General features: G+C 47.1%; 1 protein-coding gene across 2 annotated transcripts in view; it reads right to left on the bottom strand.

Annotated features, from left to right (window-relative positions):
• IWS1 (interacts with SUPT6H, CTD assembly factor 1) overlaps positions 1–26,980 on the bottom strand; it is a 522,634-nt gene that overhangs the window by 31,502 nt on the left and 464,152 nt on the right. Inside the window, exon 14 of one of the 2 annotated variants that reach the window (XM_069617876.1) lies at positions 20,040–20,187. The exons of the other annotated variant lie outside the window; for it this stretch is intronic. Coding sequence (XP_069473977.1) covers positions 20,059–20,187 — 129 coding nt within the window. The 3' untranslated portion in view covers positions 20,040–20,058. The remainder of the gene's footprint in view (positions 1–20,039; positions 20,188–26,980) is intronic. 2 annotated transcript variants of the gene reach the window in all.

Here is a 26,980-nt window from a genome sequence, read left to right as displayed (position 1 = left end):
ATCGCAGGAAGGCTCACAGAAGCAATACACTTTCCCCTGGAACATACAAGATGCGTAGTACTGCTTGGCCGACCTGCGTCTCCTCTGTGGAATCCCTGTCGACGCAGAATCCTGTGAAGGTGTGGGTAGACCTCCACGTAGCAGCCCTGCAGATGTTGAGCAGGGGAACACCAGAGAGAAACAGGGTCGTTGCTGCGATGTCTCTGGTGGAGTGGCTATCGGCCCGCCTAGAAGAGGTCTGATGGCCAGACGATGACAATGCATGATACAGCTGGAGAGCCAACCGGATATGGAAGTCTTAGACAGGGCCTTCTCCTGCCCCACAAGTCAAAAATTGACAAACAGCTGAGACATCCTCCGAATATCCTTTGTGCGTGTGACATAGAACTTCAAGGCACGAGCAACGTCCAGCAAATGCAATGCCCTTTCAGCAGGCGTAGAAGGGTTTGGAAGACAACAGGCAAGACCTAAGGCTTGTTGAGGTGAAAGTCTGAAGGGACCTTTGACATGAAGGTGGGATGAGTCTGCAGCACCACGTTAGTGGAGGGAGCCCTAGCTTTAGCCAGGATTTTCTTGCACTCCAGCAGCAAGGAATGGTGCCCAAACTCTAGGGCTGCAGGAGCCAGGCCGCGAGGATCAGCAACGCTGGGTTGTCGTGCAGTATCATTCCATTTTTTCTGGAGAGAAGAATGGGAAGTGGAGGCAGTCGGATGGACTGAGCAGTTGACAGATGGAGAAGGTCTGTGTACCAGATCAGCCACACCGGTGCAATGAGGATTATCCTGCAATGGCACCATCTGAGTTTGGTGATCACATGTAACAGGAGTGGAATCTGAGTAAAGGCATACAGGAAGAGCCCTTCCCATGAGAATGAGAAGGCATCCCCCAGACTCCTTGGCTGAGGACATCTGCCGGCAAACTTCCGGCACTTGGAGTTGGCAGCTGTCGCAAAGAGCTCGATCTGGGGGAAGAGCTCACCTGCTGAAGAGATGGGGCACCTGTGCCTGATGAAGTTCCCACTCTTGGCAGGACCGCAGCTCCCTGCTGAGCCAGTATGTAATGGTGTTCTAGGTGCTTGCCAGTTGGAAGGGAACAAGGAACATGTCCTTAAGGATGGTCCAGAGCCACAGGGACCGGGCTTCCGGGGAGAGAGCGCATCCACCCTGTTTATAGATGTAAAACATGGTGGCGGTGTTGTCGTCGTCCGTGAAGATCCGCACCACCGTCCCCTGTAGTGGGGGCTGGAACGACGTGAGGGCCCAGAAGACCTCCCGAAGCTCCAGTACGTTTATGTGCAGGTCCTTCTCAGGGGGCCTGAGGCCTCTGACATGAGACTGTCCTGTGTGGGCTCCCAAATGCCTTTGCGAGGTGTCTGTGGCGACTGTAGCCTGATACGGGGGGATCCAGAAGGGAGCTCCTTGATTGAGATGCAGATGCACCAACCACCATTGCAGAACTTGCAGGAATGCCTGATTGAGGGCGATCTTGTCTGTCCAAGTGCCCATGACCTGCTGCCATCTGGCGTCTAAGAATTCCTGGGGAGGCCACATCTGGAGCCTGCAAAAGGGGACCAGATGGATGCAGGATGACATACCCAACATGGATTTGATGGACGCTGTCGACAGCCGCTGAACCTTCCCCTAGAATGGCTTTCATCCTCTCCTCCAAGGGGTCACTAGACAGGAGACCGTTCAGAGCGGGCACCCAGGAACATCACGTTCTCAAAGGCACCATGCAAGGACTTTGGATAGTTGATGGAGAATCCGAGCAAAGTCAGAAGGTGCATGGTCTTCACTGTGTGCTGGGTCGCCAGCCTGAGCGCAGCACCGAACAAGGCAATCATCCAGATAAGGGTAGACGTGTATCCCCCTGTGGCGTAGGTGTGCCACTACCGGGGCCAAGCATTTTGTGAATACTCTTGGAGCTAACTACAGGCCAAAGGGCAGACCCTTGAATTGGTAGCGTCGCCCCAGGACAAAAAAACTCAGGAACCTCTGGTGCTTGCGATGAATGGGGATGTGGAAATGAGTCCTTTAGGTCAAGAGTTGCCAAAAAATCCCCTTCCTCCAGCTGGTTGAGCATGTGCTGCAGCGTCACCACCCTGAACTTTTGTGACTTAAGGTGCTTGTTTAGTCGTCATAATTCCAGGATCGGCCGCCACACTCCTGACTTCTTACCAGAAAGTATCTGGAGTACACTCCGGAGCCCCGGAGGCGCAGAGGGACCTGTTCTATTGCCCTTTTCCTTAACATGGCCTGAACCTTAGATTCTGCTGGATTTTTCTTGGAAGGATGCAGGTTTATTTACCTGCTGGAAGATTTTGGCACTGAAAAGCTGCTGCCGAATTTAGACATGAAGTTGGGCCATACTGGCTCAGCTTTTGCCTCTATACCTTAGCCACAGGTTTGATGCTTGGTTGTGGACATCCTTCCCAAGTGAATTTTTCCTCCCCTTGTCCTCTCCTCGTGGACTGGGCCTTCTCTGCTGGGGCCATCTCTGTGTCATTTTTACCACTGCCTTCCTTGTTTTACAGCCTTCGTCGTCTGCCTTAGCGTAGGAAGCTGGCGCTACTCTGGACAGTATTGGGACCCCAATACCTGCCCCCTCCTGTTCATTTGGGCCAACCCCACCATAGTCTTCAGAGTGGGACTGTGTTCCACTGGCTTGCTGCCCTTCTTGATCTCTGAAGCATAGGTCTGACATTTACAGTATGGCACACAATTCTATTATTGCCATTATGTCCCAGACGTTTAGGATTAATGTGACTTTTTACTGTGGGCATCTGGGGTTCTGATCATGATTACTTTAATATACGTTAATTCTGTCTAGGATTCCATTTTCTTCCCCCTGCTGGCCTATATATATTTTGTCTTTCACCAGATAGTGGACTTACATTTTAGTGTTAGGAGAGGGTCAGGTCGTAATCGACCATTACTGTTTTCATATATGCACTGCGTTTTTATTATGCTTGACGTGTAGAACTTATTTTAGGTATCGTCTCTTTGCTGTGCCACTGCGAGGCATTTGCATAGACTGTCTTCACAGTGCTGCAAAAACAGCACGACAATGCTGGGGCTTGGAAAGGAGGTGGAGTGGATGATATGGGGCAGCGACGTCGAGGAAGAATCTGGAAGGGACGGGATGCCGAGGAAGTCTTTGGTGCTTGAGAGGCAAGTGTGGGTAGGGTGATTGGGATAGGAAAAGTGTGGGGCCCGCCCTTCCTTGGAGCAAGAGATCAGGGGTGGGATGTGAAAGGACGGGATGGAACCCCTTCTAAGACACTGGGCAGGTTGGTAGAAGGGCCCACAGTGAAAGAAAGCGCTTCAAGGTATTAGTTGTGTGTTAAAAACTGACAGTAATTACCTCGGAGTAGAGACATGAGACACTTATATTGACCTAACAGAGTTTCTATGTCTAATTTTGATTACAGTGTATATTCAGTGTGTTTTGCGGGGCTGTCGTTTGGACCAACTACTTCCTTACCAGCGCTCCCCCACCTTAACTTCAGTCTCAATCCTAGGCCACAGCTACTATCCTTTCCTTATAGTTTGAATACTGACCGTTTTAGGCTAAAATGGTTACACAGCCCTCACCAGAGGCAAGTGCAAAAATATCCCTAACCAAGGCCATTTTAGCCATTACGTGGGGTCCATTCAAAGACAAAGTCGCAAGTCTGAGTTTTAAAATGACTTGGTACCCTAATGGCCTCCGTGTACAGGCAAAACTAATGGCTGCCACCAGCCCACTCCCAAACACTTTGAGAGGGAGACTACGCCTAGGGACAAGATGGAATGCATAAGTTGCACCCCAGCTCTGGCAGTCATAGGGCATACCAAGAACAGCACAGCAAGACAGTTGCCAGTCAAGGGGGACTTCAGTGGAAGTCTCACAGACAGAAAAATGCAGTCTAATCGAGGAAGACAGGAAAATGTTGCGAGGACGCAAAACTGAATTTTGGGCCACGGAGGCGGGAGCAGCAGAGCGGAGGGAGGCGGGAGCAGCAGAGCGGAGGGAGGATTAGAGTGGAGGGAGCAGTAGAGTGTAGGAGGGCGTAGTAAAGCAAAGAAAGGAGAGGTATCATCAAAGGGTGGAGGTGATAACTAGGAGGAGTGAAACAAAAACGGGACAGAGAATTGTTAGGAGTAAGAGTAGGAGGGAGATAGTGAGAGTGAAGAGGGTAGGTAAGCATGGGCATGAGGGAACACGCCTGAAACCAACTGAACAAGTACAAGGCACTTTACTAATTCCCTCAGAACACTAACAATTGGATAGAGTAGTGGCAGCTAGTACATCCCTGAGGGAGTGGAGCCAGCAGGCCTATTAGACAAGCTCATAGTCAATAGGGGTTACAGTTCAGTAGCACTAAACTTGGGTTAGGGATGCCTGGGCTAGGGTTGGATTGCAAAAGGAAAGAGGTGAAGGTCCTAGGGCCCACAGGATACTAATAAAAGCCCTTGGACTGTAGTTGGGTCCCAGGGTGATCTGTGTGCCATTTGTGACAGCTTTCACTTAACTCCTTGACCTCTGCCAAGTCTTCGACTGATAATGATGTTAAGCTGCTCAAGTCGATACAGTTAGCCACACATCATTTTTCCTTTGTAGATGTTTGACAGAAACTTGAGATTACATAATGGACAAAACTTTAAAGCACCGTTGGAGTTTAAAGTTTCATTGGCTCAAAGTGGAAGACAGGGTATTGTTCAAGGCCATGACGCTCGTCCATAAATGCCTTTATGGGAAAGCCCCAGCATACCTCAAATCAAACATTTCCATATATGTTCCAGGCCGCTCATTAGGATCTGAACACAGAGGCCAAATCACAGGAGCTGTCCACAAAATATCCAACGGAATGGACAAGGCTTTTCCAATATGCGCGGCTGTCAAATGGAATAGTCTGCCTGTAGATCTAATATTAGAAACCAACCTTTTGTGCTTCAGGAAAAAGCTGAAAACCCTCCTCTTCAAATAACTCCAGAACTACACTAGCGTCTATATATTTTCCCGTCTCCATGTTAATCTACTTGTTGTCTTATGTGTCTTTATGTGACGCCCTGATGCCTGAGGGCGAGCAGCGTGATAAAGAATGTTATAATTAACAAAAAACAGATTTAAATGGTCTTGTATTTACAACCTTCGCTGGTGGTGTATGCAAAGCATGTACACATAAAACAGATTCAAACAGCCAAATGCAATGTTTCAGAAGTACAACCACCTATTCCCTGTGCCCAATTTTCTATCGCTTTTTTTATCCTCCTCTCCAATACTGCTCTGGGTGAAGTTTTTGGGAGCTCACGTTCTGCCTCATCTTGAATTCTTTTCTTAACACACTTAAACTTACGAACAGATGATTTGCCTTTTACAACAAACTTATTAGATAAAGAATATCATAACGCTATAGGCCTGAGCCCTATAAGATCCATATAACATTTCATGCTGAAGTACAATATTAACTCATTTTCCAGAGAAACTGAGCTGTGGATGCCCCATCCATGATTGACTTGGTCTAGGAGCATGTCTGTCTCACTGGGGAGAGTGCTCTACTGTGACATTTCCCAGCAACATCTTGGGCATGGCGAGAGACACATTAAGGGCAAAGCATAACTGTACCCAATGTAGAGGGTTTTGTTAAGGCATGGCATGACCGTCAAAGCAGGTGATCTGACTTTATACAGGGGAAGGATCCGTGCCCACAAACAAATGCTGAAGGCAAAATCAGAATAGAGCACTCACCCCAGTGAGACAGGCATGCTCCTAGAGCAAGTCAATCATGGATGGGGCATCCACAGCTCAGTTTCTCTGCCAAATGAGAGGTAATATTGTACCTCAGCATAATATGTTATGTTATACGAAATTGTATAGCGTGGACATACACAAATAAATGCATCATAGCACTTAAAAGCCTGCAAGGAAGAAACCGCTGAAAACAAATCGAAAACAGAAATTGGAAAAGAGTCTTAAGTTTTCGACGAAATAAAAGATTAATGGTTGCACGTAGAGAGCATGGCAAATTGTTCCACAGAACTGCCGCTGTAACAGAGAAGGCTTGTCCTCCAACCCGAGAGCGTCTCAACCCAGGAACCTGAATAAGGCAGGCATGTTCAGATCTCAACGATCAGGCATGAGTGTATGGATGGAATTTGTCCTGAAGGTACTCTGCACCAACACCATAAAAATCATGGTGCATGATGCAGAGTACCTTAATCTCAATACGGCGAGCAACAGGAAACGAGTGCAGGTGGTGGGGGACAGGCGAGATGGAAGCACGCCAAGGGAGGCCAGTAGCAGCCCTGGCAGTGGAGTTTTGCAGCACCTGTAGCCTATTAATAAGATAGAGGTTGTGCTACATACAAAGTTGCAGTAGTCCATCATTCCACAACCCCACCATCCAGACCTAAAGGCCCTCGGCCACGCACGATCGCCCAAACCCCACATAAGCAGCCTCTCCACAAGAGAAACTATTAAGGTTAATAAAACACACCTCAAATCTTCATCAACGAGCTATAATATAATATCCAAACACTCGCTTCCCATGACCCCCCCCCCGCAGGCTACTCCCCTACTCCTGATCCCTCCTCCAATTCTTCACTCTCTCCTTCTGACTTCGCTAACTTCTTCTCCTCTAAGATTGTTACTCTTTGGCAAAAAATACACCCCCCCCTCTGATTTCCCCTCTTCTCCTCCTCCCCCTTCCTCTTCCTCTTCCTGCATGTCCATCTTCTCTCCTGTCTCCACCCTCCTATCTAAAGCCCACCCCACGTCCGCTCCAACTGACCCTCTCCCTTCCCTTCTCATCCCCAAGATTTACCCTCTTCTTGTCCCCTATCTCACCTCCTTCAACATCTGTCTCACCTCAGCTACCTTTCCCTCTGCTTTCAAGCATGCTACGATCATCCCTATTCTAAAGAAACCTTCCACTGATCCACTTCTCACCTCGAACTTCAGACCCATCTCTCTTCTCCCTTTCCTCTCTAAGCTTCTCGAGCACCTTGCCTACTCTCAACTCTCATCCTTTGTCACTAATTTCTCTCTCTTACCACCCTACCAATCTGGAACACTCCACTGAAACTGCTCTCACCTCTATTCTCAACTCCCTTCTTACGGCCCGCCATGCCAAACAATCCTCTATCCTTATTCTCCTTGATCTCTCGGCAGCCTTTGACACTGTTGATCACCCCCTCCTTCATACTCTCTCCTCCATTGGCTTGAAAGGCTCCGCTCTCAACTGGTTATCCTCTTACCTCTTTTCCCGCTTCTTTACTGTCTCCTGGGGTGATCGGTCCTCTCCTAACCATCCGCTTGATTATTGTGAACCCCAAGGCGCGGTACTTGGCCCATTCCTCTTCTCTCTTTACACCTCCCTCATTGCTCCTGCCATCTCCTCGTTTGGCATCTCCCACCATCTCTATGCCGACGACACAACTCTTCCCCTCTTTCTCCTCCTTCTCATCTGACCTCCACCTCCAACTCTCTTCCTGCCTCACTGCCATTAAGAACTGGATGTCTTCCCCCTTTCTCTCTCTCAACACCGACAAGACAGAAGTCGTATTCTTTATCTCTAACTCTCTTCCCCTTCCCTCTCCTCCCCCTTTCACTTTCCTCCATCCAACCTTCCTAGCTCTCTTCAAGCTCGTAATCTAGGCGTTCTCTTTGACTCCTCTCTCTCCTTCTCCCAGCACATCTCCCTCACTTCTTGCACCTGTCGCTTCCAACTCTTCAACATTCGTAAGATTCGTCCCTCTCTCACTTTCCACGCTACCAAACTCTTAATCTCCTCCCTCATCTTCTCCCCCCTCTTCTACTGCTCTTCCATACTCTTTGGACTTCCTGCTTCTCACCTTGCCCCTCTTAAATCCATCTACCACTCTGCTGTTCGCATCCTCTGTCTCCGTACCTCCCGTGATTCTATCTCTACCTCTCTCTCCTACCTTGGCTGGCTTCCCTTTCAGTCAACTTAAATTTCAATTTCTCTGCCTTGTCTTCAAATCTCTTCATGGTCTTGCACCCCCTTATCTCTCCTCCCTTCTCTCCTACTCCCCCTCTCCTTCCCTTCGGTCCGCTGACCACTTCCTTCTCACCGCACCCCTAGCCCCCCTGTGCCTCCTCCCGTTTTCGCTCCTTCCAACTCCTAGCACCTCTACACTGGAACTCCCTTCCTCTTACTATCCGTTCTTCCCCCACCTTCTCTTCATTCAGCACTTCCCTTAAATCTCTCCTTCTCCATTCTCCTCTCTGAAACCTGTTCCCCTTCTATTTCCCCTCCTCACTCTTTTCCCCTGACTTTCTCCCCCCTCCCTCTCCTGCCTCCCCTCCTCCACCCTTCCCCCCTCCTTCTCCTCCACTCCCCCCATCCAGTCCCATCGCCCTTTCCTCCCTATCCCCTTCAGTTAATTGCTCTTCTCACTGTTTTGTTGTTGGATTGATTCACATTGTAAATGCTTCAACTGTTATTTCGTTTATGTTTTATGTATTATGTTGTTCCACTGTACAGCGCTTTGGCGCAAGGTGCTTTATAAATCAATAAATACAAATACAAACTTAGATCCTGCCCACTTGCACAGAATTATATGAAATACTCCTAGTAAAACTGTCCAGAAATTCGAGAACCACCATCAACATTCTGGTTATCTTCATCCAGACCAGTGCGGCTTCATGCCCCAGAGATCGACACGTATGAACCGCCACAGATTGCAGGCGGCACTGGAGAAAGCCGACAGTATACAAGGGCCGTTAGCCTTGCTGGCCATCGACTTCGAAAAGGCCTTCGATTCAGTGAGATGGGAGGCCATCTGGGACATAATGGGGCACATGGGGTTTGGCGAAAACTTTATGAACTGGGTGCAATTACTGTACAGATGTCCGATGGCCAGGACTAGGGTTAATGGCTGGCAATCGGAGCCTTTCAGTCTGGGCAGAGGCACTAGACAGGGTTGCCCCGTCAGCAATGATCTTCGCAATAGCCATCGAACCCCTGGCCATTCTCCTACGTGACACCCTGCTCTGGGAGGGATTCCGCTGGTCAGAGACGTGGGAGGACAGGGTCTCGCTCTACGCGGACGACCTGCTTATCTACTTGAAAGACCCACGCAACTCCTGCCACAGAGTTACAGAGATGTTGACGAGATACGGAGCCTTCAGCGGTCTACGCGTGAATTGGTCCAAATCGATCCTATTCCCCATAGGCAACATGGCAGCCGCCGGCCCCGTAGACTGCCCCTACCAGATCGCGACAGAACAGTCTAAATACCTGGGGGTAATTATCACGAAGCACCTTACAGACTACACAGCGCTGAACCTCCACCCTGTTGTGACGAGATTCACAGAGGACACTCGCCATTGGATCTCCCTGCCACTAACTCTGTTGGGCAGAGCAGCCCTATTCAAAATGATCGCACTCCCCAAGTTTTTGTACATCCTGCAAAATGCTCCGCTGCACATCCCACACCATGAATTCCTTAAGATCGACCGCATCCTTCGCAAGCTACTGTGGAGCGGAGGTCATCCACGTATTGCTCTCTCTACCCTGCAAAGGTCCATCTGGGAGGGTGGGATTGGGCTGCCCAGATTGCAGACCTATTACTGGCCCAGTCAGATGGCGGTGGTGAACGACATGCTCCATGGGGACAGAGACCTGCCGCACATCAAAAGGATCATCACCCAGAGAGGAACCTCCCCCTTGGAACTTCTGTATCGCGACCGGCGCCACACACCTGCTCTCAACATGGACACGCACATCACACGCATATGGACCGAAGCACACCGCTACATAGGCTGGGATGCAAAATTTACTCTAGCCCAACCTCTGTGGAACAACAGCCTCCTCCCCGAAATATTGAAGCTACCCAAATGGCCGGCATGGGCCCGAAGTGGTATTACCAGAGTCGGAGATGTAATAAGGGAGGAGAAACTGGTCACGTTTGAAACATTGCACTCTGAATTCGCCCTCCTACCAGCGGAGGAATACCACTATACTCAACTGAAACATGAACTGCAGGCCCACCGACAAGCCATCAATGATATTCCAGACTGCACCCCGCTGGAACACAAAATTGTCCAAGACCAAATACAGCGGAAAATTACCTCAACCATGTACAATGTAATCACATCCTTTGCCACGCCTGAACTGATTAGCCTAAAAGCCAGATGGGAGCGAGACGTGGGCCCACTTCAACCTGAGGACTGGACAGAAGCTTTAATGTACCCCCGGGAAGTGGCCATTTCATCGAGACTCCGACTGGTACAACTCAAAATCCTACATCGCATATACTATCCCAGAGTGGCACTCTTCCGCTGGGGCAGAGTCCCGGATGCACGATGCCTGCGCTGCAAACGGGAGGAAGGTACTTTCTTCCACATCATATGGGAATGCGACTAAATACAGCAGTTATGGAGGAAGTGTTGTGACAAGCTCTCCAGGGTCATGGGCAAGCCAGTGCAAAGGGGACCCAAACAGCTCCTGTTGGGGATCTCCGACGAAAGCGATCTGACCCGCTATGTGAAACTGCTCTGGTCGACCGCAACAGCAGTCCTTAGAAGGAACATTGCGCAGCTATGGGTATCTGAGAGAACACTCTGCTACGACCAATGGGTCACAGATGTGGACATTTGTGTGATAATGGAACGCAGGGTGTATGCTGCGAGGGGATGCCCGCAAAAAGCAGATAAAATATGGCAAGAGATGGGAAGAGGATGGCTAAGCTTCCATAGAGATGTAACGAGTAAGGTGCACTATTTGGACAAGGCAACGCCGGATTAGCGAGCCTGGCACGCACAAGTGGTTTCATGTGCTCCCGCATTGTAGACTTGATGGCCCTTAGGGCTAAGGCCCCATATTTCCTTTCCCCTTCTCTTCCCCGGTGCTGTTTACCCTTCCTTTTCCCTTTCCCTTCCCTGTAATGTAGAGATATTTGTTATGTTTATTCATGTTTTGAAAAATCAAATAAAGTTTTTGATAAAAAAAACATTCTGTTTATCTATAGAGCGCCCAATAACAGCTCATATCTAAAATCAGATATCACACTCCTCCTCACCCCCCACCGCCCTCAAGTTCAACACCAAGTTTATAACCCTTGGCGACATGAACTTAGGCTTCAATGACAAACTAGACCATAAAGCTAGGACCCTCCATACCTCACTAACAGATTAGAATTTCACCAAGCTAGTCAATGACCCCAAACATAACAAGGGTAGAATATTAGATTGGATACTCATGCTAAACAACTCAGTCTCAGTAGACTCCTTTGCTCCAGTTGACCGGACAGACCACTTTATCAGCTTTTCACTTTCACTTTCTAGTCAGGAGAAAATCCACCTCTCACCTGTCATAATGGATACGGTTGAGACAAGAAATATTTGCAAACTGACAGCAGACAACCTCATACCTATTTGGGAGGAAGCCCTTACTTCGACCACCCTCCCAATCGACAATCCCAGTGGCCTAGCAGACATCAACCACAAATGCCTAACTACTACAATTGACTCTCCCCCCCACCCCCCGCAACTAAAACAAGACGACCAGATAAACGCTCAAACTTCTGGTTCAATGACAAACTCCTAGTACTCAGACGCAACGAAAGGTCATTGGAACACATCCATAAAAAAAAACTTGTTCTATTGACACTGCCAATGCATTCTTAAAAGCCAACCAAATATACAAGGCAGCCATCATAGCCCATAAAGCTAATGCCTTGAATACACGCATCAGCAATGCTGCGTCAGATTCTAAAGAACGCTTCACAAATTCTCAGAGAGTTGGAAAATCTCATCCCACCCCTGACCCAGAATAATTCTAGCAAAGCATGGTGCACTACCATCCAGGACGCTCTAGCATCCAAAATCCAAGTGCTCCAAGCTAAAATTGTCACAAAAAGAAAACTACTAGCTCACAAAAACCCACTGCCACCGACCACTGACAAGTCAGCGACTACACCAACACCCAATTCAGATCCTCCCTAGTTAGCCAAGCCCAAGTGTTCGATACCATCACCATCAAACTAAAACCCTCCAACTGTAAAGGAGATAGCTTTCCTGGACACTTAGTCAACTTTGCACCCCTCAGCTCACACCCATTATCACCAAATTTGTCAACGCCTCCTTCTGCACCAACAACGTCCCTACCAGTATCAAAGCAGCATGTGTCACCCCACTCCTTTAAAAAAAAAAAACATCCTTGGATGCGACAGTCCCCACTAACTATCGCCCGATAACGACTGTCCCCTTTTTGCTCAAAATAATCGACAAAATAGTCTACTCCCAAATCCAAGCCCACCTTGAACAAAACCACCTCCTAGGAGCGAGTCAATCGGGCTTCGGCCTAACCACAGTACAGAGACAGCTCTTCTGGTTCTCAAAATCCAGATGGACTTCATAAAAGACGCCACCAAACTATGCATTCTCTTGCTATTAGATTTATCTGCTGCATTTGACCTACTCGATCATAACAAACTCTATGCCACTTTAGCAAAGGACTTCCACTTTTTGCAAAAAGATACATCTTGGATCAAATCAATCCTGGCTGACGGAACATCCCGTGTCTCCATTGGCAAGGAAGCTTAAGACCCCATCCCAGTACCTATAGGAGTCCCACAAGGATCTTGTCTATCGCCCACACTATACAATGCGTATACCAAATGATTATTTGCTGCATTGGATGCCATGGGTGTCATCTACACGACCTTCGCCAAAATCCTTACACCTATCACAGGGAACTAGGACCAGGACACAATCATGATCAATAAAATCTACGCTATACTCCAAAACTGGATGGCGCTAAGCAGCCTCTGCCTCAACAATAAGAAGACAGAAATTTTCATTGTAGGCTCTCCAACCAGAATCAATACCGTGCCTGCAGACTATGCCGCAACCAACATAGACTGCACCCTCATACCAGTCCTTAAGCAGGTCAAAACATTAGGTGTCTATCTAGACACCAATCTAACCATGTCTAAGCACATCAATGCTCTATCCTCAGCCACCTCTTACACAGCCAAACTAATTGCTTTAAGCCGTCAATTTCTCACACCACAGAACTGCATCACCCTAGCCCGGACTCTTGTTGTATCGAAGCTGGATTACTGCAATGTCCTACTGCTAGGCACTTCAAACACCAACTTGGCGAAGCTGCAACTGCTGCAAAACAAAGCCTTGCGAGCAGCTTGGGTCTAAAAAAAAAAAAGAATCAGATCACATCTCCACCATCAGAAGGGAAGCTCATTGGCTACCCATAAAAGCCAGAATCATATTCAAATCACTATGTATCACTCACAAATGTCTCGCTAAGAAGGCTCCTACTTATCTCAAGAATACTGTCTCCCTGAACAAGGCAGCAAGAACCCTAAGATCCAATAAAGACGCCACCTTTTTGTCCCTAGCTACAAGTGCTCCAGAGCCGGGGGTAGCGGTTTTCCAGTAAAGGCTCCAAAAACCTGGAACACACTCCTGTTGCTCATCAGAAACAAGTCCTCTCACTAATGCTTCAAAAAGGCCTTCAAAACTTGGTTAACAGATACTAGGCCTGGGTCGCCACTTTTGCACCCGGCCAGCAACTAGCCTGTTTCTACTGTAAACCCACTGATGCTAATGTAAAGTATTATACTAACTGATGTGAATGCTACCAAGAATAATATGCACTGATTGTAACTGTATTTAATTATGCTAAGATGTCTAACTATGCCATGACACCTATGGGTTTGGGCGTATAACAAATGCAATAAATAAAATTTATCTGGATGGACGCTGACACAGCTGGCAGAAGGGGTAGAGCCTTCCGAAGAATTTTAAGTTTAAATTAGCCATTTTTGCAGACCATGCCGACCTGGGCTTCTGCGGAAAAACACAGATTTTACAGCCCAGGTTTTTAACCGTCACAACTGGGGTCAGAAGCGGACCCAAAGAAGGGGGCCAGAATGCCTATGTCCAGAGAGAAGTAGTTAAAGGGGGCCCCACCACCAGACTGTTTTATCAGCATTTAGCTTCAGCCAGCTTTTTTTCATCCAGCTACCCAGGGACTCCAAACAGCCATGCAGACGAGCAGCTGCATCAGCCACCGCCAGATCGAGCCACACAACAATTTGGGTATCATCGGCTTAGGAGTAGCAGCGGAATCAGTGGGCCTGGATGAGCCTGGCCAAAGGCTGAATGTAGACATTGAACAGAATAGGAGTGAGATCAGAACCCTGAGGAACCCCACAGGTGATAGAAAGTGAAGCAGATAGAAAAGGACAAAGAGTGTGATTGAGAGCGAATACTCGGGAAGGATGCAAACCAGGATACGACCGAGCCAGAAATTGCAGCATTTGCCAGTCGAAGTAGCAAGGTGGGTTGGTCAACTGTGTCAAAAGCCACCGAAAGATCTTAGAGAATCAGCGCCCCCACCCCACCCTGGTCGGACAGTTGTGCGACGTCGTCCACGACTGAAACAAGCCCCGGCTCAGTACCTTGCCCTGGTCTGAAACCAGACTGAAACAGATTTTAAAAAAAATAAGATGTTTTCAAGAAAGAGGAGAGTAGAGGAGACACCAGTGACTCCAGAAGCTTCATGAGAAAGGGTAGGAGAGAAATGGGGTGGCAGTTAGCGGAGATAGTAGGATCCTAAATAGGTTTTTTTTTTTTAAGAGTGGTATCACCAAATCCTGTTTAAGATTTGAAGGGATACGAGCAGAGGAAAACTACAGGTTGACTGCACCAGTCACAGCAGAATCATTGGTTGCAATGATAGATCTCATAACAGAAAAGGGAATAGAATACAGAGGCGAGGCGGACCTCATCTTTTGGGTGGCATTGATAATATGTAATGAGGTAACGGGATGGTGGTCTGACCAGGATGACCGCTCAGCTCCAGTGAGAAACAGGCAAGCCTCAGTAGGGGACAGCACCATAGAGGAGGCAATCTTCTGGCGAATAGCCAGAATTTTATCCATGAAAAATGTGGAGAGAATCACATAAGGCTTGAGAGGGGGATGCCAGGAGCCTCTTCAGTGGTCGTTGAGGAAAGAGTCTTGACAATCTGGAAGAGCTCCTTTGGTTGATTTAAAGCAGCCTCCACCCGGTTAGTGAAATTGAGGCGTTTTGCCTCGAAAATGGCTTTATGGTAGACCACGAGGGAAATAGGAGATACAGTTTTCATGTTAGGGCAATAACTGGCCCTCCATTTACCCTGTGCCTGTCTACAAAGGAGCCTGAGTTTGCCTAACTGTGGAGTAAACCAGGGCCCCGCAGGACAGGAATACGGGCAGGAGGGCCTCAGGGGAGCTAAATCATTAGCAGTGGCAGTGAAAAACTACGAGAGGTTTTTAAGATCCGTGTTGGCAGATGACATGCAGGCATTGTCAATTTGAGCAGAAATTGCATCAGAATTTATCCAGTGCCCGTTACGCTGAGGTGGGCCTTGAGACTGCCTAATTATACAAGCCATTGATATATTAATAGTAAGGGTACAATAAAGTGATCTCTCCATAGAACAGGCCGGGCAGCAAACAGACATTTTTGCCAGGGAAAGAAATTAGGTCAAGTGTGTTGCCAAGATTGTGAGTAGACTGATGAATCGAGTTAAAAAGGGTTGCAATGGCAGGAAGAATTTAGAAGTCCCTCTAGCCTCAGGGTCTCAAACGTGTAGCTTGCGAGCCACTGGAAGCTCACCTAGGGCTTCCCAGGAGCTCTTTGATCAGACACCAAAATGAGCACTGTTTATTTGGGGGTCTAAAGTGCCTGGGCCTCGTCCATTGCCCCCCACCCTCCTCCTCCTCTTCCTGCTGCAATGCAAACAGTCAAAAGCTGTGTGCACTGTGAGAGGGGCTGCATCTAGGCTTGAAGGGGTTAGGCAGTGTACCAAAAAGTGGTCATCAAAAAAAGTAAATAGAAAATGTGTTTTGTGCTCATTGTCACCAAGAGGTACAAATGATGGCTGATTAAAAAGCTGGGGCTGTGATCCTATAGTGTTTATTTAGATTTATTTTGGTTAGCATTACTTTTCATGCTCGTAATTGTAGGCTTTCAATCAGAATGGGGAAACGGCTGCAATGGTTTCTTGGTTGGTGTGTCTGTGTGTCAGCTTGCAAGAAAAAAGGCACATCTAGCGATGCCTGTTGCGGTTTAAAGTAGAAAAAACTGGCATGGATAGGCATTTTGCAATAATATACAAATTATTAAAATAATGTTCCCAAAGGAAGCCGTCTGTGATCCTAAAAAGTAGGTAAACTAAACGCTGCATTGCAAATGCTGTTACAGAGGCATTGTTCAAAGTTGCTAATTAACTGACGAAAAACAAATGTACTTTTACAGATGGTGCAATTTTGAGGGGCGCAGTGACACTTGTGGCTGAGCCGGAAGTACGAAATTTTAAAAACTGTCCTGAATTTATGTCTGCCATGTCAGGTGTGCAATTAGGTGCAAACACTATTGCAATTAATGTAATGTGTGGTTATATAGCGCTGGTAGCCCGCAGGCATCAGGGTGCTTTAACACAAACAAAACACAAACTATCTAGTGATCTTAGTGGTGGTAAAAGGTCTAGAAAGTGAGATTACTTGAAGAGGCGAGTCTTCAAGTGCTTTCGAAATTGTAGGCGATTCTCCTGTAGTCTCAGAATCACTGGAAGGGAGTTCCACATCTGAACTGCCTGTAGAGCAAAGGATCTGCCCATTGCTGATTTACGATTGTGTTTGGGTACTGCAAGCAAATTTTTTCCAGCCGAGCGCCGCCGTCACTTCTGCGTATAGGGTACGATACTCTTCTTCAGATAGTTGGGTCCTTTCCCAAAAAGGCATTTATGCACGAGCGTGAGGGATTTAAACTTAATCCTCTCTTCGACTCCTAACCAGTGTAGCGCTTTTCTAGCCGTGTTAATATGGTCTCTTCTCGTAAGGAGCTTGATTAGTCTTACCGCATCATTTTGAATGACTTGGCAGATGTGTAGATCTTTAGCACGAGCACCTATGAGAAGGGCATTGCCATAGTCTAACCTAGACAACACCACTGCCCTGGCAATGGTGACCAAGTTGTTTTCGCTCAAAAAAGGTCTAATAATCCTCATGAGATGCAAATAGTAGGCTGTGTTCTTTCGCAAGAGGTTGGCCTGGGCTTCTGAGTTAACAGAGGAGTTCATCATCATACCCAGGGTTTTAACCTGGCTGGATACTGTTATGATGGCCTCTTTGATCTGAAATGATTTGTACTTATCCCACCCCCCCCCCAGTTTGTCTAGGAGGCGGCTAGATCCAAACAACATGAGTTCCGTATTAGAATCATTGAGGCACATCCAGTTGGCTTGCATCCAATCATCTATTTTACTGCATGTAAGTCCTATCTTTTCACTGTATGCTCTATGAGATCCATCTAGCTCTAATATTAGCTGCGTGTCATCAGCGTAATTAGTGAAGAAAACTCCGGATTCCGTCAAGATGTCACATAGTGCATGCATATACATATTAAAGAGCATAGGTGAAAGGCTAGCACCCTGGGGCACTCCAAAGGGAATTAGAGTAGGATCAGAAAAATTGTCTCCCCAGTGAACTCTAGCTTGGGGATTCGTGAGAAATGAAACTAGCCACTTCTGTGCTATATCCGAGCAGCCCACAATGTCTCGCAAGGCTTTGACCAGTAGATCATGATCGACCAGATCAAATGCCGTACTAAGATCAAGAAGCATCAAAATCCCAATTTTACCCCTGTCCATGAGTCCTAGCATGTGGTTTTGAAGATCCAGCATTGCCGTCTCTGTGCTGTGTGCCGCTCTAAAACCAGACTGTTGGTGGTGTAGGGATGCATGGGTTTCTACATGGTCTTGCAGCTGCTCGGTAGCTATTTTGTCCGAGACTTTAAGTATAAAATTAGAATTAGTGATAGGCCGTATGTTCCCTGGGTCCTTGGGATCCAGCCCAACTTTCTTCACTAAAAGTGTAATAGTAACGTTTTTGATTTCATCAGGAACTAAACCCTCTTTAAATGAGGCATTAATAATTCTTAGTAAAATGGGAGCAAATTGCTCTTTATTTTGAAGGATGATGTTGGGTGGTAAAACATTTTCCGCACAAGACGTGGGCCTCATGTGACCAAGCACCTCCAGTAGCCCGGTTTCGGTTATGGGGGTGAAAGAGAAATTCTCCTGTCCCTTATTTCTAACCATCTTCGTTGTGCTAATGTCATGTTTTAGTTTATTCCGGGCGTTGATGTTCTGCCTGGCTTTGGCTATTTTGGCAGAAAACACATTTTGCACGGTGTCGCAGTCTTCTTTCGATGGTGACAAAGGCGGGGTAAGGTTTTGCGGTTTCTCTACACTCTTGAGTATTTCAAAGAGTTTGCTGGTCTTGTTATCAGCTAATTCAATTTCCTTGTTAAAATAGTTGGCCTTGGCTAATCTTATTTTATCTTTATACTTCTTGTTTGCTGCTTTCCATCTCTCTTTATTTTCAGTGGTCCTGTCCGAGTGCCACTTCCTTTGAAGAGTTCTTTTTTCTTTTTTAGTGGTTTCTATGTCCTGATTATAGCATTTCTTTTGATTGTTGATTTTCCTGGCTAACTTAGTTTTGATTGGGGCTATTTCGTCTACTAGTTTTTGTATGCGAGTAGTGTATTTCTGAAGCAAAACATCACATGTGTCCTGCTCCTGAAAGGAGGCGAGTACTGCATTTAAGCATGGCTGGATATGTTCTGATGTCAGATTTTTGAAATTTCTGCTGTGACCTTGACATGCGGGTTATGTGTAGTCAAGGGCACATTGAGTTCTATATTCAAAGGAGGGTCTATATTCAAAGGAGGGTATCTTCACTATCAGCCAATGTGGTTGCCTATCTCTGCAAATCTGCCTTTTCCAGGCACACAACATTACTGAACACTGGTGGATAGGATGTATTGTTAGCCTTCATATTGAACGTCCCAATTGGTTTCCTACATTCTGATATGCTTGACAATTTTTAGGAGACACCTACTAATACAAAAATAAAGTTGTTTTTGAAGTTATTAATGTCATGGTAAATGCATGCTGTTGCTTTGTTATATAAAGTGCAAATAAACCGCTCGAAATAAGCAGCTCCTGCTAACGTAAAGTTTGGCGATCCCTGCTCTCGCCACTAAAAATGTTAGTGATCCAAAAAATAGAAAAAGCGCATGAAGTTGAGATTCCCTAAAATCCCCCAAAACAGGAATTATGTCTTAACACAAGAGAAGCACACTTGCATCACATTATAGAACCTGAAAACGAAAGCCTGTCAGTTGAAGACTTCCTCATCAGTGTGCAGTTTCATAGCAAAGCTAAATTCAATCCCACAACCATTTTATGGTGGGGTTTTACCACAGTTCAACATTGAATGAGTTGTGCGATGGCATTACACTGCCTCTTGCACGTAGTATCTGCCTTCCATATAAAAAGGTACACTGTAGACAGAATACACACGCAACATAAGCAGTTTATGTACATTCCACTTTAGAGTGTTTTGCCGGAGTGTGCAAAATACGTGCAGGGGAGGGGGCACAAAGTTCAAAAGCATTCTGCTTGCATAGAAAAGCACCCTTTCACTTGATTGCCAGACAGAACACACACGAACATAAAATCATGTTTAACAGAAGGCCTGTTTATATTACTTTACTGATGTATAATATCAGACATATCTGCCTTTCAGGAAAGTAGGCAATGTGTATGTAGACATTAATAGAATCAAAGCATGAATAAAGGTGTTGCAAGGTCTTCTCCACAGCCAGTTAAGAATCTCAAACAGAGTAATGTTTGTTAACAAGGCAGCAAAGCGAAACCAAGGTTTGAAGCATTTCTTAAACTCATCAGGCACCCACCCACTCTCCCACTTCCGCTCAACAATGGAGCAGTCAAGAACTAGCATAGCATGCATGTGCATTAATCTCACAAGAGCCACTGAGGGACATTGCCGCAGCAATTATAATTATCACACTGCTTTCTTGAAGAACTGCCACAGTATGCATGAGTTACACACTGCCCACGGACTGGTACAGCCAGAGCATGCATAATTCACACTAACTCCAGGCTTTACTGCCAGAGCATGCATGATCACACGCAGGCCCCTCCTGGGAGATACCTCTAACATGTATGACATGCTACAGGGGCATCCGGTTGCCTTCAATGCTGATTCTCATGGATCCTTGCAGTTTACTAAGTCTTCTCTTTTCAGCAAAACGCCTCTTGTGTTTCTCCAAGCGGCTTATACCTTTCCTAACTGCACCATGCTGCAAAGAACAGGTCAATGAATGAAACGAGGAAAAAGAAGTGCTGGCATCATTCTCGTGTGAGGCCTTGGAGAGAAAGCGAAACAATCGGATGCATTCCTAAAATAGCCTCGACACAACAAGGCAGAACAGTACCCATTTTGTAAAAGCGGCATGACGCTCATGAATTACTTCTATCAGGTGTTGCACCAAACTCACAATCGGGATGAAGGGAAGAGGGTCCTGGCAGGTCCTATGAGAACATGAACTCAAAAAAAAAGACAAGAAGGCAGCAAACATGGGGAGGATAACGAAAAGAGACCTATTAAGGTAAACAACAGTAAGACAACACATACAGAGGGGAAAGATAACTACAGCCATGCAAGAGAGAGTAAGCAATCTTAAGCTGATGAAGGCTGTCAGAAAAAGGGAGCAGCCATGGACAATGACATAAGAACCACACAAAAGGAGGAAAGCAGAAAGGTTGAATGATATATAAGGTAGAAAAAAGTAGATGGGAGCATAAAAAAGGAAGCATATTTTGGTTCGACAGCAGTAAAAATAGGTGCACACGGGCAACAGGAATGCAGAAATATAAAAAGAAAGAAGGGAGTAAACTAGAAAGCAGAGAAACAATGGGAATAATTTAGTAGAGAAAGTAAAGCAGAGAGTAAGTGAAGAAGGACTAAGCCTGCACACTGGGAGGAGAGAAGCAGAAATAACAAGTCAAGTAAAGTAAAAAAGTGAAAATCTTACAGGTCTTTAAAGAAATATTGGAACATTCACCAGGATGGGGGATAAAGAAAAAATGCAGAAGTAAAATAAGGAACACGTTACTTACATGTAACTCTTGCACTCCAGCATGAGTCTTGTATGGATTCACATACTCGTGAATATTCCCTGCCGCCAGCCTGGGAATCCTCAGTAAATTTAAAGCAGTTTAGCTTTAAGCTAAAAACTGCTGGTCTCCTCTATAGCCGCTCAGTGTCACTTTGGGTCATAGTGCCCCAGCCAATGGCACTCTTCCCACTAAGCTCCACCGCTGGTGGCCATCTTCAGATTTGGTAGCGCACGTAAAGTGGCAATATGAACCAATAAGAGCCAAGAGGGGAAGCAGGGAGGTTTTGCATGCGAATCCACGTTAAACGCATGTTCCTTCTCCAGCATGAGGTCTTGTATGGATTCATATACCCATGAACACGATTACACAGCAGTACTAATACACAACCACGGGAGGTGGCAAGGCTCACAGAAGCAATACACTGACCCCTGGAACAGACTTACCTTAAGCAAACAAGTTGCATAGCACTGCTTGGCCGACCCAGGACTCCTCCCTGGAATCCCTGTTGATGCAGCAGAATCTCGTGAAGGTGTGGGTAGACCTCCACATAGCAGCCCTGCAGATGTCGAGCAGGGGCAACACCAGAGAGAAAAACTTATGGTGCAATGACTCTGGTGGAATGGGCTCTCGCCCGGCCTGGAAGCGGTCTGTTGGGCAGACGATGGCTATGCACGATACAGCCCGAGAGCCACCTGGAGATGGAAGCCTAATAGAGGGCCTTCCCATGTCCCACAGGTCCAAAATTGACAAAGCTGAGACATCTTTCGAAAGTCCTTCGTGCGTGCCACATAGAACTTCAAGGTATGTGCAACGTCCAGCGAATGCAATGCCCTTTCAGCAGGCAAAGATGGCTTTGCAAAGAAAACTGGCAGAACCAAAAGGTCAGTTGAGATGAAAATCCGACAGAACCTTTAGCATGAAAGAAGGATGAGTTCATAGAACTACTTTAGCATTGTGGAAGGACAAATGCGGATGCTTACAGGAGAGGGCCTGTATCCTGGACCTGCCTGGCCTAGGTGATCGCCATCAGGAAGGCAGTCTTCGATGACAAACTTTAAAAGTGCTTGATGCATTGGTTCAAACAGAGGCCCCATCAGTTTAGACCAGGGTCGTCCAACTCCAGGCCTCAAGGGCCAAAAATATGTTGAATTTTCTGGAAATGCCTCATTAATATTCATGAGATCAATCATTGCATATACATTTATCTCATGAATATTAATGAGTGATATCCTGAAAACCCATGAGGATTCCGGTCCTCGAGGCCTGGAGTTGGACAAGCCTGGTTAGACAGTGCCACGTTGAGCTCTCACACCGGCGCAGGAGCCTTCACCGGAGGGAATGTTCTGAAGAGACCCTTGAGGAACTCCTTAACAAGCCTGTATGACGACAGAGAGAGCTCGCCTGGGGTCTGTGTGTAACGGGATATGGTGGCCAGGTGGACCTTAGAGGCGTAGCAGAGGACAGCCTTGGCTAGCGAGAGCAGGTACGGTAGAAGCTGCAGAGCAGTCACCAACAGCAGTGACATATTCTGCGGCTGGCACCACACTGTAAAGCGTTTCCGCTTGTAGCAAGTCAATGTACAGGGGCCCTGGCTTTAGCTAGGATATTCTTGCATTCCAAAGGCAGTGAATAGTGTCCACATTCTAAGGCTGCACGAGCCAGGCTGTGAGGATCAGAGATGCTGGGTCGTGTTGCAGTGTTTACTCCCTTTCTCTGGAATGGAGGTCGGGAAGTGGAGGCAGTTTGATGGCCGGGACCACCGACAGATGGAGAAGGTTGGAGTACCAGATCTGCCTGGGCCATGCCGGTGCAATGAGGATCAACTTGCAAAATGTCCAAGTGTGTTGATTACTCGTACCACCAGCGGAATTGGAGGGTAAGCGTACAGGAAGTGGCCCACCCAAGGGAACGAGAAGGCATCCCCCAGACTCCTAAGCTGAGGATATGTGCTGGCAAACTTCTTACACTTGACGTTGGCAGCCGTCGCACAGAGGTTGATCCGAGGGAGACCCCACTTGTGATTGTTGAAGCTCCCATTTGTGGGAGGACTGAGGCTCCCTGCTGAGAGAGTATGCAATGGTGTTCTGGGTGCCAGCCACGTGAAACCTGCATTGAAGAACGGCCCAGCGTCATAGAGATTGACCTTCCAGGGAGAGCACGGGGGAGCACGGCACGCAACGGTTTCCTGATGTAAAACATGGTGGCGTTGTCCGTGAAGACCCGTACCACCCTGCCCTGGAGCTGAGGCTGAAAAGACTGCAGGGCCCAGAAGTCTGCCTGCAGTATGAAGACGATGTGCAACTCCTTTTCCTCTGGAAGGCAGAGGACTTTGGCGTGAGTAGCTTGTGTGGGCTCCCCAACCCTCCAGAGAGGCATCAGTCATGACTGTAGCCTGATATGGAGGGATCTGAAAGGGAGCGCCCTGTAAGCGGTGTGCCAGTGACCTGTTGTCACTTGACATCCAGAAATTCTTGAAGGGGTCTCATCTGCAGAAGGAAAGCAGATGGATGCCAGAAGACATCATCCCCAGCAAGGACTTGATGGACCGGACTGTTGCCATGGATGCGGTCGACAGTCGGGGACCTTTCCCAGGATGGCCTTCACCCTCTCTTCCAAGGGAGTCGCCAGAAAAAAAGACTGTTTAATCGCCAGACACAAGACTGTCGTTCTGCAATGGCACTACGCAGGACTTTGGATAGTTAATTGAGAATCCGAGCGAAGTCATTAGTTGGATGGTCTCTGCGGTGTGCTGGTTTGTTCATCCAGTCTCGCTCCTGCATGCTGGCAATCATCCAGGTAAGGGTAAACGTGGATCCCTTTGCACTGCTAATGCGCTGCCATTTGGTTAATACTCTTGAGGCTGATTTTAGGCCAAAGAGCAAGGCCTTCAACTGGTAATGTTGCCCCTCATCGACAAACTGTAGGAACTTGCGTTTTGTGATGAATGGGGATGTGGATGTAGACATCTTCCAGGTCAAGGGTTGCCAGGAAATCCCCTTCCTCCAGTTGGCATAGTACGTACTACAACATGACCATCCTGAACCTTGAGGATTTGAGGAACTTGTTGAGGGGCCGCAGATTTAGTATCGGGCGCCACCCCCTGACTTCTTCCATACCAGAAAGAATCTGGAAGGCACTCGGGAACCCTGCATCCACTGAGGGACCAGTTCTATTGCCCCTTTGACTAGTATTGCTTGAACCTCCTTTAGCAGCTAAACCACGTGCAGTTCTTGTCTCGTGACAGGAGGAATGTGTGGGCATCTGTCCTGGAATTCCAAAACGTGCCCCTGCTGAAGGACATCAAGCACCCATTTGTCCGTGGAGATCTTTTGCCACTGATCAAAAAGGTTTGCTAGACAGCCTCACACCGAGGTGCATAAGTGTCGGCGCAGGTCCTGGGCCAGTTCAGGTCTGCTTCGGCATCTGCGTCTTGGATGAGGGTGACAACGCTGGGAGCCACTGTTGTAGGCCTGAGAGCTTTCTCTGTAAGCCTCCTGGGTGGTAGAGTGGAAGGGCTGATGATAGGGGGTGGTGAAACTCTGGAGACTCCCCCTCCTCCTACCCCCCCTTAGAGGAATGAAAGGACGGCATCATCTGTTGAGGGGTGCCCAGAGAACGTGCCATCTCAGTGTCCATCTTTATGGCATGAAGAGTTTCACCGACCACCTTGCCAAACAGGCTGTCACCACCGAAGGGTATGAAAACTACCTTGGTCTGCACATTGTTGCGGAAGTTGGTGGCGTTGAGCCAACTCTGGCGACAGACAGCCACAACATTCCCCATCTGGCGAAAGACAGAATCTGCGATGATGAGTGTGACGGTGATGGCATGGTGGGAAACCCCCTCCCTCTTCTGGAACAGGGCTAAGGCATCGGCCTTATTTTCGGGAAGTGCCCCAACTTATACCCCAAGTCCCTGTCGTACCTTGGCAGGATAGCGAGGGCGCTGGCGGCTTGGATTGTTGAAGATGCTGGAGTGACTATGCGCTTTCCTGCAGCATCTAGCTTCTTACCCTTCTGGTCCGGAGGAACCATGGATGGATAGTGGTTTGAAGACCTCTTTCTAGGAGGCGTCCGAGACCACAGAGTCTGTCGAGGACTGGACCCGAGGCACCCTAGAGCCTGAGTCTGGAACCCAGTACTTCTGCTAAACGTGACGGGTTGGAGGAGTGGTATTGGGAACCTTCATGACCGCTAAGCTGTCCTCCCATATGTCATTCAACAAGGGGACTGATAAAATGGTCTTTTTGGTGGACCATGCTCGTTCAAAAAGGAACCCCTCATTTCTCTTTTCTTCCTGCACCAGGTTGAATAGCTTGGCAGACACTGATAGTACACTTCATAGGATGCTTCTTGCTTGCTGCAACGAGATTTTGAAACTTTCAGGGCACTTTCTACTAATAGGTGAATTCAACCTATGGGCTGGTAATGAGACTGATGCTATTTCCCTTACCAACTCCTTTGAAGCGCTGGGCCTTAAAGAACACGTTAAAACCACCACACATCCTGGCGGCAATACTCTCAACTGTACTTGACCTACAACATTGAAATCAACTGTTTGATGACGAGACCCGTCCTTGGTCCGATCATCCTATAGTCCCCTTTGATCTGTGCTCACCTGGACAGCTCCCCCGACCCCACCGATCGGAATATGCCAAAAAGCTCATTAATGCCACCAAGCCGTCCCTGTCCACCAAGAACCGACTCGAAAGTGCATGTGCCCTCGTCGGCTCTAAATTAGACTATTGTAACTCGCTACTGTGCGACACTTCTGAAAAAAACTTGAACAAGTTACACATTATTCAAAACAATGTCCCCCGGGCTGCGCTGGACATTGGCAAGCGGGAACACATCTCGGAAGCCAGGAAATCCACCCACTGGCTCCCAATCAAAGACTGGATCCATTTCAAGATCCTATCCATTGCCCACCGCTGTTTGTCGAACGCGTCCCTTCTTACCTGGCACAAAATCTCAAAAGACAAAACGCAGCAAGACCACGAAGATCAGCCCACAAGCATCGCCTCATCACACCCAGATTTAACCGCAAAAGGGCGGAGGTGCCAGCTTCCCAGGTCACGCTGCCACCAACTGGAACAACCCCCCGCCTCCAACCTGCAAAATTAATCTTCCTAAAATATCTTAAGAAAGAAACTCAAAACCCATCCTTTTAACTAATTGTCCCCTCTGCTCTTACCCCCTATTTTCATCAAAAGTAATTGTCATTAATAGTATCCTGATCCATCTCTTGGGTGAGCTTTGAAACAAATAATAGCCCTCCCATAGTTGTCAATCTCTCACAAAACTAAAAAACTTAATTTTATTATACAACAAATAAAAATAATTATATTCCACACTACACTTCAATATAGATATTTAAAAAAAAATACATCAAGTTTTACATCAATTAGTAAAACACTGATTCACAATTATGTACTTAACACATTGATTTACAAGTCGCTGTGACTGGATTACTCATAGCGTTGGTCACCTAGACACCTTAGTCACGCTATGTTTGTCTTAGCCCAACTTATTTAGGTTTCTGTCCTATATGGCCTGACTCTGCTGATCATTCATCAGGAGCAGTAAATGTGTGCATCATGGAGTGGCTTAAGATGGATTCCACTGCTCTATCTCCCTAGTCTTCCTGGGGATCCCTATAGGGATAAAGACAATTAAAATATACTTACATAGTCTTATGACTAGACCTAGCACCTATAAGCGCTTTACAAATAAATACACGCATATTGCTAGAACGAATTAACTCTGATCTGTTAAAGATTCCTTAGCATTGAAAACATTACCTTTCCTTGAAACAGGTCTGCATGTTCCTACCTAGTATCTAAACACAACTGTATATTTATAAATAAAAACATCTAAATGCAACTCTCAATTGGCAGTAAATGGGCACATCTTAATTTCCAGTGTTTTAAATATATCACATTCACCACAGTAGCATTTTGTGCATTGCATATAT

The sequence above is a fragment of the Ambystoma mexicanum genome, chromosome 10, assembly GCF_040938575.1.
Source record: "Ambystoma mexicanum isolate Mex_15411 chromosome 10, UKY_AmexF1_1, whole genome shotgun sequence".
Lineage (NCBI taxonomy): Eukaryota > Metazoa > Chordata > Amphibia > Caudata > Ambystomatidae > Ambystoma > Ambystoma mexicanum.
Note: the sequence above shows the minus strand (reverse complement) of the source record. Positions and strands in the feature narration are given on the sequence as shown.